The sequence below is a fragment of the Macaca fascicularis genome, chromosome 1, assembly GCF_037993035.2.
Source record: "Macaca fascicularis isolate 582-1 chromosome 1, T2T-MFA8v1.1".
Taxonomy (NCBI): domain Eukaryota; kingdom Metazoa; phylum Chordata; class Mammalia; order Primates; family Cercopithecidae; genus Macaca; species Macaca fascicularis.
The window spans coordinates 210,189,998-210,201,031 of record NC_088375.1 but is presented as its reverse complement, the minus strand read 5'-3'; the positions used below and the strand labels follow the sequence as shown (position 1 = coordinate 210,201,031).

At 55.9% G+C, this 11,034-nt stretch overlaps 1 protein-coding gene across 4 annotated transcripts in view; it reads right to left on the bottom strand.

The window, feature by feature from the left end:
- Positions 1-5,166: 5,166 nt before the first annotated feature.
- The window catches only part of RUNX3 (RUNX family transcription factor 3), a 66,534-nt gene continuing 60,666 nt past the window's right edge, over positions 5,167-11,034 (bottom strand). For all 4 annotated transcript variants that reach the window (XM_045377867.3, XM_005544409.5, XM_065527556.2 and 1 more), the window contains one exon: positions 5,167-8,219. In XM_045377867.3, coding sequence (XP_045233802.2) covers positions 7,675-8,219 — 545 coding nt within the window. In that variant the 3' untranslated portion in view covers positions 5,167-7,674. The remainder of the gene's footprint in view (positions 8,220-11,034) is intronic.

Below are 11,034 nucleotides of genomic sequence, written 5' to 3'. Positions count from 1 at the left end.
AAAAAGACATTTTCTCATTTCTTTTTCTTTTTTTTCCTCCCCCTTGATCAATCTTTGTAAGCAAGTATGTGTAGCAATGTCACATTTTTTTTTTTCCCTTAAAGTCAACTTGATTCTTACTTTGAGCCCCCAATACTTTTAGTTGGTAGGAGACTTAAACTCAACATTTTCAGCGACTGCTCTGCCTTTGTCAGGATCAGGTGGAATTCTGTCCTTGTTTCTCAGTTTTGTTTTGTTTTGCTTGGTTTTGTTTTCAGATGGAATCTCACTCTGTGGTCCAGGCTGGAGTGCAGTGGCACAACCTCAACTCACTGCAAACTCTGCCTCCTGGATTCAAGTGATTCTCCTGCCTCAGCCTCTTGAGTAGCTGGGATTACTGGCATATGCCACCACACCTGGCTAATTTTTGTATTTTTAGTAGAGATGGGGCTTCACTGCTTTGGCCAGGCTGGTCTCAAACTCCTGACCTCAGGTGATCCTCCTGCCTCCACCTCCCAAAGTGCTGGGATTACAGGTATGAGCTACTGCACCCGAACTGTTTCTTAGTTTTTTCATCTGTAAGATGGGGAGAATGATAATACATACCTCAATGGGCTGGGTTAAAAAAATCGCAAAATATTTAGAATAGTGCCTGGCATAGAGTAAGTGTTAACTATTATTATTATTATTCCAGAGAAAAAGAGAAGGCATCAAACCTAGTATGAGGGTATCAGGGAAGGCTACCTGGAAGAGGTAGTGTTTCAGCCAATGACAGATGAGGTAGTCCTTGCATGATCTTGAACTCCTCTGCTTGGACATTTACCAGTCTAGAAGTTTAATATGCTATACCCTGAGCAAGTGTGCTAATTTTAGAAAACTATAAAGAAGAAAACAGAAAACAGCCATAATCTCATCTTTGCATTGATTTCATTCTAGATTACTTTTATCTCTATTTTTAACTATATTAATTGATAATCTGTATACGCAGTGTGTGTCTGGCTAGAAAAATGTTATTTCTAAAAAGTATTTGCATATTTATAGGAAATAAATATCTGAATGGGGGAGAAAAGCCTAAAAATATTAACAGTGGGTATCTTTGGAGGGGGGATTATCAGTCATTTTTCTGGTGTGTTTTTTGGTCATCAGAACTGTCTACTTTCCCTCTCAAGATTATATATTAGTTTGTGTCATTTAAAAATGTCATTTAGTCTGGGCACAGTGGCTCATCCCTGTAATCCCAACACTTTGGGAGGCCAAGGCGGAAGATTTGCTTGAGGCCAAGAGTTTGAGGCCAGCCTGGGCAACATAACAAGGCCTTGCCTCTAAATAAAAAATTAGCCAGGCCTGGTGGTGCACACCTGTAGTTCTAGCTCCTTGAGAGGCTGAGGCAGGAGGATCACTTGAGCCCTGGAGTTGGAGGCTGCACTGCACTCCAGTCTAGGTGACAGAGTGAGACCCTGTCTAAAAATAAAAACTAAAAATATTATTTAAAATGTAATATATAGAACTCAGGAACCGCAGATGCAGAGTCTCATAACCTTTACATTTTCAGACCATGAAGGAGAGTGGGGTAGCTCGGCTGGACTCTGAGCATCCTGGACCCACAAGTCTGAGAGGCTGCATGTGACCTCCAGTGTGGTCACACGGTTCTATAAGGAAACCGAGGCAGGACATAAGGCTTCACTGAACACTTGTGAAGTGGCGGGGAGGGAGGGGGCAAGGGCCAACTGGGTGATAACAAAGGCTATTGTTAACACCTTGCCCCCAGTGGCACATGAAATGCCACTAACCATGAGGGACTGAGAGACATTCAAACCTGAGGTTTGGGGCATGGCGCCCTTCCTGTGACTTCAGTGCTAATGATGTCTAAGACACCTCTTAGCTCCTACTTCTGTCTTTCTGCACAGGCTTCACTCTCCTTTGCCCGGACTATTTTAGTAGCCTGTGAACAGGTCTCTGCACCCTCATCCCCAGTCTGCACCGTCGTGGTGCTCCCCTCCTACACATACATCTCCGCTTGGCTCCCCCGTGCCACTGACCCCTGGCATGGATCCTCTCCCATCTCCCATCACCATTGCTACACCTGTCCCACCATCCTCCCAGCTCAGTGACACCTGCTTCTCCAGGCCTTTGCACACGGCATTCCCTCCTACCACTTCTCTGCTTGGTCCATTCCTACTCATCTTTCCATCTGATCTCGGGGGAGACACGTTTTCTCTGAGGAGCTTGCCTGGTTTGCCCTGATCCGCACTGGGCTGGCACAACCTGCTTTCCTGTCTGTCTGCCCTGTGAGATCCCCGGGGCCATGGCTGTGACTTGTTCACCTTGTTCTTGGTGTCTGGCACCTGGGGGTGGGGTGGGGCTCTGTGTTTGGTGAATGAGTGAATGAATTCTGGCCAAGGCCTCGAAGACACCCAGCCCAAAGAGCTGCGTGGGGTGGTGTGGCCCAAATGCTGTGTTTGGACACCAGAGAGCCCACATTGCTGCCAGCCGTCAGGGTGGGCACAAAGGAGGGTGGTCCAGGCCGGCTCCAGGGCTGCCGCACTCCCTTCCCATGATACGTCCTCCGGGCTGGGCCCAGGGCAGGCCCTTTCTGTGGGTGAATATAAATATATAAAACAAACAGCGCACTCTTAGCTGTAAAACTAAAAATAGGAAGCGCGGGATCCGGCTTCCCAGGCTTCCCCAGCCGCTGGACCACACAGGTGTGGCTGCGGATGTCGGGGCGATGCGGCCCCTCACCCCTCCCAGCTCCGGAGCCCTCATGGGGAGGAATCAGGAGCATTCTGGATTTCTGCCAGGAACAGTTCATTCTTTCACTCTGGCCTCCCTCCTGCCCCCATCCCATTTGACAGCTCATTTCATTTACGACCCCAAAATGAACTGACCCACTGAGGCGTATTCTCTACTCACGTGGTCAGGCTGGGGTGTTTGGGGCAGCTAAGAGCTGCCCTCTGGGCCATGCTGGGGGGCCGCGTTTATGGGGGGTGCAGTCTGGGGCAAGGGAGGGGCCGGGGCTGAGGAGGGAGGCAGGGCTGGGCCTGCAGCCAGCCCTGCCCTCCCCGACAAACAGCACTGGCCCCGCCCCGCACTATCTCCTCAAGCCCTCACCAGGCCCTCACATGGGAACGTGTCATCTCTGGCCTATGGTCTCACTGCTGGGACACCCACTTCTCAGCATAAAAGCCAGATGCATCCCTATGGCCACAGCCCGACAGTGGCAGGGCTGCTCCTAGGGGCCGGCAAGGAGGGTCCATCTGGGCCACTTCACCCCACAGGAGGCCACTTCTGGGAGCTCCCAGGACACCCAGCCGGCTCTCTGGGTCCATCACTGGGTCCTTCAAGCTGTGGGGGCTGGAGAAACTGGAGGGACTCAAAGTCCAGCCCAAATCGACAGGACTCCTAGAGCCTCCAAAGCGGAATTCTGGAGTCCAGGGCTCTCGGACTGTGGAACCAAACGGCTTCCTCAGCCTGGACTGGCTGCTGCATGACCTAAGCTCCTGCTGGTGGCTCAGGGGACACGTGGGACTGGGCCCAGGGTCCAGGAGGCCAGGGTTGTAGGACTATGAAAGTCAACCCTTCCTTCAAGCCAGGTACACCCCTGTCCCAAAGCAGACGATCATGGGGCGTGGGATCCTACTCCACACCTGGCATACAGCCGGTGCTCATTTAGTGTATGGCCAAAAAGGGAGACTCAGAGCGGGACAGGCACCTCCCACCACCACGCAGCTCAGGAAGAGAAAACCTTCCCCACATCAAGACCTTTCGCAGGCCCTTCGGGAATGCATCACCTGAGGTTGGGAAGTTCTTCTTAATACCTAACCTCAATTCTTGCTGTAGCTGACGCAGCCTCTCCTCACCCCTGTCCAAAAGGGATGATGGCCACTCTGTCCACCTGCTGCCCAGCGATGCCGCCCCCTGCCGCCACCTGCAGGCCGCTGTGGCTACTGCAGCGCTTCCTCCCGCAGCCCTGGGACCTCAGGCAGGCCTGAGACTTCTCTGGACCTTGAGTTTCCCCTTGGCAAGCTGGGTGTGCTGGTTCGTGCCTGCTAGGGTGCAGGTGATGGAGATTTGAGTCAGGGACTCTGGAGGTCACAGCTCTTCTCCCATCTGCTGTGGCACCAAAGTGTGCCTGGTGAGGGGTGGCTACCATCCACTACAAAGTGACCCCAAATAAACATAAATAGAAACGGTCTTGGCCATGTAGATGCCGTTTCAGGACCAACCCTGGCAGAGGCTGCCCAGAGCAGACCCACAGAGAAGTTCTACAGCTGCTGCCGAGGTCCTGTCCAGAGATGGACCTGCTGTCTCTTGGGTAAAAGAGGATGCCGGGCTAGGGAAATGGAAGCTTCTTGTTGGGTGCTGAGTTTCAAGCAGACCAACCAAACTGAACAGGGCAAAGCTTTGGGAGTGATTTCTGAAGTCAGTGGGCATCACTCAAAAATAAGGTCTGTTTCATGAACATTTCCCTTCACAAATCCCAACCAGCCACGCTCCGGGCTGTGTGCTGGTACAAATCTCAAGTGGACCAGGCCTCCTTGCTGGCAAGGTGGGAGGGGGACTGTCAAGTCAGGCCACCACACCATCACACCCATGCTACCATTGTTGGGCTGTGGTCCCAGTTCAGCCATGGACCACCCCAGGGAGACACAGACCCTGATGTACCTCAGTTGTCTCATCTGCAAAATGGGGGCACTGAAATGGCTGCTTGCTCCCAATCCCCACTGTTGCTAGCTTGCCACAGATCTTGAAACACGAGCCTCAGAGGGGGGCTCTCACCAAGGCAGCTGGACTCTCCCTCTGCCTCTGCCCCCTCCCCAAATCTGAATCTGGGGAACAGGCAGGAATTCCTCCCAACATGGCTGGGAAGAGAATCACAGCCCGCTCATGATTGGTGGCACTTGGAAGACCTATTTGATGCTCTCCTGGGGTTCCAGTCATACAGGAGCAGGCCTCGCCGGCTGTCCTGCAGCCAGGGTGGTCTCTGTGGCCATTCCTGAAGAAGCTGGAAGCAAGGAGATGAAGGCGCTGGGTGTCTCTGTTCCTGTTCCTCCTGGGCGACAGCAGGAGGTCTCTATCCTCTCCCCAGCCCCACCCCACCTCCACGCATAGCCCTAGAAGCCTGGCACTGGACTCCTTCCACACATCTCAGAGTTATATCATTGTAACAAATCAGTCAAAATTCCATTTTACAGTTAAATAGTACAGAAGACAGTTTACTGTACAAGCAAGTTGTGCATTAAAAACAAACACCAAGCAAATGATAGTGCAAAGCAGTTTCCACCCTGCTCCATCCTCTCGCCAGCTCTGGGATGGTTTTACATGGGATATGAGTGCAGCAGGTGTCATACCTCAGCATGACAATGTGTCACAAAAGATTGGTACCCACTACTGACAGACTCACAGTAACACTGTATCAAAACATCTTCCTTTCCTCCTGCTTCCTATATCAGTGTGTTTGCCTAGTACAACTTTAAAGCAGCCTTGTAAATAAGGACCTACTTTTACCAGCCCAGGCTGTCTGTACCCATTTTGCGCCTTACAGACTCAGTACGGCTGCCATCACTTTTTGTCAGGGGATGGGGGATGGGGTAGGAAGAGCAATTTATTTCCTATCCCTGCCTCTCCGGGGCTTGGGGATCAGGAAGGGGTAGTAATCTGGGATGAGACTACAAAGTGCTGGGCACTGGGAACCCAAAGGTGCCTCCCACGATGACCTGGGACCAGCTACAACCAGAAAATAGGAGGGAAGAAACTACAAGGACAATGGATTCATCGCTGCTTCCTGAGAAGGTATGGAAAGGCCCCTTGGGTGCAGGGAGTCAGCAGCTGTATTGAAGAGATGGAGACTGTTTTTCCAGTGAGGACAGGCCAAGAGGAAACCGCAGCAGGAGGGAATGGAATAGGATCACCAGAAGGACTGCCTGACCTGTCGGTGTCTCTGGTGTATGGTTCTGGCCGTTGTGACAAGTTGGGTGGGGACAGTGCTCTCACAGAGACGACCGCTAAAGAGCATTCTGCGGGGCAGATTTCTGCGTCCACAGAGGCCGAGGCAGAAAGTTAAAATACCACATGCTGCTAGTCTTTGAGTTCCCTTACACCTTTTCTAAGCCTTTCTAGGGCCAGAGAACTCTGATGTGAGAATCCACGTGGCCTGGCCCTTGGGCAAGCGCCCACCTTCCCGTTTTGCAAAATTCAGGGTCAAGACTTCACCTCGGAACGCAGTGCAGCTGAGCTGTGGCTGGAGAGCCCTTTACGGTGCTTCTGTTCTGCCACGCACAGCCAGTGCTCCCCACCTCTCACATCCTGCCCACCCCCGCACAGCCTCCCGGACAGATGTCCTAGAGCCACAGAGGAGAGCGCCCAGCGTCTCATCAGCATTTCCGTTGTCCTCCCAGGGATGCCTGTGGTGCAGGCTGGTGGGACGCTGCCTGGTGGGGAGTGTAGCCCCTTGAGAAAGTATTGAGACCCTGATAACCCCACACCCTCAGGAGGTAGCTGGGGTTCCGTGGGGGGCGGAGAGGGGGCAAGGGTGGTGCTCATAATCACGGAGCTATACCTGTAGGAGAACTTGTGTTTGAAAATGTTAGATTAAGCTTCTTTTTCTAAAATCAGTTTTAAAAACTGTTTTTTGCTCAGGACTGTTTGCTTTCAGAGCACAAAACAGGTTAAAGACAGACAGGTGTGTGTCAGGAGTTGCAAGATTTGGCTGGATCCTCCCAGGAGGCTTGGGGGATGAGGCGCAGCTTGGCTGGACCTAGGTGGGACAGGGACATTGACGTCTGGCCCAAAGTGACCCCTCACCTCAATGCCTTCTGCTAGGACCTATCTGGCCCCCCGTTTTCTCCACAAATGGAGATTATGAGACCACCTAGGGGAGAGGGGACCTCCTACCCACCCAGCCCCGGCAAGAGAACAAAGGGTGGATGCATTGGGCTGGTAAAGTGCATGGAGGAGTCGGTCTGTAGGTGCTTTCCTGGGTTTAGGGACCTGATGCCATACACTCATCTTCTCTGGGGCCTGGGACCCATGCGGCTGGGGGAAAGCCAACAGTTAGGAATGGAGGGAAGCTGGGCTGGGGGGACTGGCTTGGATGTGTTCTCAAATCATCTCTGCCAGCAGCGTGCTGGGTCCTGCCCCGTCTGTACGAGGGGAACCCCGCTCGAGGGCGGCGCGGGCGGGGGACACTTTCCAGTTCTGACTCAAATCTGTGTAAATGCAGAGAGGGCTGGACCCAGGGGTGTAGGGGCTCCGACGAAGGTGCGGGGTGGGGAGGTTTCCCAGGGCCTGAGGCTTATCCTGTGGGCCAATGCTGCCTCTCTCTGGAAGAGAGACGGCCTCTGTCCCAGGAGACACGGGCCCCATGGGGCACTGGGCATAGCTGGAGACAGTGAGGTTCTTCTGGGGAGCTGGCAGGAGGCTGATTCCCCACAGAAGTGTGGGATGAGACAGCCAGGATCTGGGCGAGGTGGTGTCCTGGGCGGGGGTGGGGGTGGTTCCCTACACCTCTGTACACGGATGTGGCTGGACAGATGCAGCCAGAGCCACCCACCAGCTGGGACCACCCTGGGACCAAGACCACCCTGGAGCGCAGGTCCCATTCCTGCCCGGAGCCTCGGAGCCGGAGCCAGCCCATCATGGGTCTTGAAGGTTGTAAGGGTCCCCGCCTCCAGCGGGAGGAGTCCACCGGGGCGGTCAGTAGGGCCGCCACACGGCCTCATCCATGCGGCCCGGCGTGCTCAGGGCCGTGGGTGAGTTGCTGTGGCTGCCGTCGGCCTCCACACCATCGCTCTGGCCGCCCAGGCTGGGGTTCATGAGGTTGCCGGCGGCGACAGAGGCAGCGCTGCTGGTGCAAGAGGCCAGCATGCGGGTGGGTGAGCGGTCGCCCCCACTGCTGCTGCCGGCCACCATGGAGAACTGATAGGAGCCAGAGGACGTCCCATAGTAGAGGTGGTAGGGAGACGGGTTGGTCTGGAAGGGCCCGCTCTGGTTCTGCGGGGCCCCCGGGTAGGGTGGCGGGAGGTAGGTATGGTGGAAGCGGCTGGTGGCCGGCATGCCCGCCACGCTGAGGCTGCTGATGCTCGTGCCCGAGGGCGTGGCGCTGTAGGGGAAGGCAGCTGACATGGCCCCGGGGTAGTGCATCCTGGGGTCTGGGAAGCGGCTCTCCGTGAGGGTTGGCAGCGTCGGGAAGGAGCGGTCAAACTGGCGGGGGTCAGAGAATGGGTTCAGTTCCGAGGTGCCTGGAGGACAGCGAGGAAGAGGTCAGCTGCAGCTCGAGACAACCCCAGGAGGCCTTCCTGAAGAATGCCCTTGGGCTCTGGTTCCCAAGGCCCATCTGGGGGACCCCTAGTTCTAGACCTGACTCTCCTCTTCCTGCCCTAGGCTGCCCAGGGACTCCCCTGCCAGGACTCCAAACACAGACCTGCCGGGGAGCTGGTGGAAGCGTGCCCTGGGCCAAGAGGGGCCACGGGAGCACCCCCACCGGCGGCAGCAGCAACAGAAGACCGGTGGGGTCTTGTCTTCTCTTTCAATCCTCCTGCCCAGCCTCGCAGAGGACAGGCCTAGGACGAGGCAGTGGGGCTGAGGGCAGGGTCAGCTCAGGCCTCCCAGCAGCCCTGCCCAGGCAAGTTCCTCTCCCCACCGGCCCGTGTTAACAGCTGGCAAGGCTGTGGATGTGTAAAGGGCTCCGATGACCGTGTGAGACTGGGAGTTGGAACCCGCTTTTGAAGACAAGAAAATGGAGGCAGAGAGAGCAAGACTGAGTCTCTGTGGCAGAAAAAGGACTGGTTCTCATCACGAGGCCTCTGCTGGGGACACACGTGCCTCTCCTGCCCAGGCGCAGCACACGGAGGTTCTGTGCGCTCACACCTGGGTTGTGGGCACTGAGGTCAGAGCAGCTCTGGCCTCCACCTCACCCTGGGCCTGTGTTTCTGGAGCTGACTCGTGGCCACACAGTGACTGGATGCCACCCTCACCTGCCTTGGCAACAAAGTGAGACAGCAGTCAGACAAACTTGGGGACCCAGACCCCGACCTGGTCACAGTGTCCAGCCCAGACCCTGCCCCTGCTCCCCCGGGAATGTGGCTTCTCAATGGGCTCCAAGGCAAGGGTGTTCCATCCTCTGTCCCCCACTTTTGTCATCACAGACCCCCCAAACCTCAGCATTCAAAAGGGCTTGGGGATTGAGTCTAACACCCTTGGTGGGAAAACTGTGGCCCAGTAAGGGTGAGGCACTTGCCTAAGGGTCACACAGCACATGGACCTGGCACACAATCTTAGGGTCTCTGGTCCTGATCCCCAGCACATGCATGAGTGGGAGCTGTCCGTCTTTGAGGCAGCACAGGATCAAAGCTTACTGTGTGGCTTCTGGAGCCAGACAGTTATCCTGGTTTGGACACTTACTAGCTTTGTGTCCTTGGGCAAGCCACTTAACCTCTCTGTGCATCAGTTACCCCATATAAAACACGAGACGATAACAGTTCATCGGGATTCAGTTAATACACATCAAGTACTTAGAATGGCACTGGGCACAGAGTAGTGGTCCATGAGGCTTTGCAAGGCCACTGTGGCTGTGGTGCTTGTTACTCTGGGTACCCAGGAGAACTGGCTTATTCAGGGCCCTGCCAAGTGGAGGCCCTGGTGTGGGGCCTCCCTTGTACTCTGGCAGCGGGGGGAGGTGGATGAGCCCCTAGCAGTGGTCCAGAGGCGCAGTCTGTCCAGCCAGCAACCCCTCTGTGTCACCCACCAAAGGATAAGGGCCGGTGCTAGGCGGGGTGGGCTCTGCCTGCCATGCCGAGGCTTGGCTGAGGACGGAGAGTTGTAAGCCTGAGGTGCTGTGTGACTTAGGCTGGGACTTGGAACTTCTCGGGGCTTTGGGGTTTTCCCAAGTCAGCTGGCGTTATGTTTCCCTCAGCAGCGGACTCCGGCCCTGGGCGTGGATCGGAACGGAGCGAGGCTCCTGGCTTAAGGTAAGAAGATGTGGGGACAGCAGTCTGGGTGGCGGGGGCCTTCTGGGATATCTGGGATGCTCCCTAGTAGGTCCCTGCCCCTGGAGGCCGAGAGCCTCCGAGGCGCCTGGCTGCCAGTTTTCATCTGGGGAGCCCCTCGGTGGGAGAGGTCTCGTTGCAGGTGCCGGGCACGTCAGCACAGCTAAGATGGGCGGGGTGGAAGTGGGTGCTGGCCGCCTGATGGGAACCCCATTCTCAAGACGAAGGAAACAAACGGAGACCCCAGGATGCAACAGCAGGACTGTGCCCCTCAGAGCTCATGCGGGCTGCAGGGCGCTGGGCTGGGCCTCCCTGGACCTGCCACCGTCCCCTCCAGCCTCTTTCCTGAGGGGCACCACTCCTCCTGCGGGGTGGTGGGGGAAGTACCTGCCCTCAGCACTCCCTCAGAAGCCCCCAGCAGCTTCCTCAGAGCTCCTGTACCCCCACCCCGCAGCCTCACAGCCCCAGGAAACCCGAGCTGCCCGGGGCACTGTCGAGCGGCCAATCCCAACAGTGGAAGGAAATGTTTATTTTCTTCTCCAGATTGCCCCGGCTGCTGCGTGGTGGCTGAATGAGCCCTTTCAGCTGTGAGAAGCCCCCATTGTGGGCGGCTGCGGCTGGGGGCTGGGGCTGGGGTATGGGAGGGGCCGGGGTCTCTGCACTGCTTGCCAGTGACCAAGGTTGGGGGGTCAAAGCAGTTAACAGGCACCGAGGGAAGTGATAGTGGGGTGTCCCGAGGGGGATCCCCAGGAGGGAGTCTGAGGGCAGAGGGAGGGGGGCCTGTGAGAGTCTTCCCAAGCCTGGGTCTGCCAGCAACCCCTCTTTGTTAGGGACCTCCTTCTCCCCACTTCACAGATGAGAAAACTGAGGCTGAGTTTAAGTGTCTTGTCTGAGATCACACAGCCAATGCCTGGCAGAACCTGAATTCCTAGCCTGGTCCAGCTGACTGCAGAGTTCATGCTCCTGCCTGTCCTGGTCATCCAAGGCCCTTTCTCTCACCCAAAGGGGATAGGCCTGAGGACGGAGAGGTCTGGCTGCCTGTGGCCCAGTGCTGTGGGGGGCTAGCAAG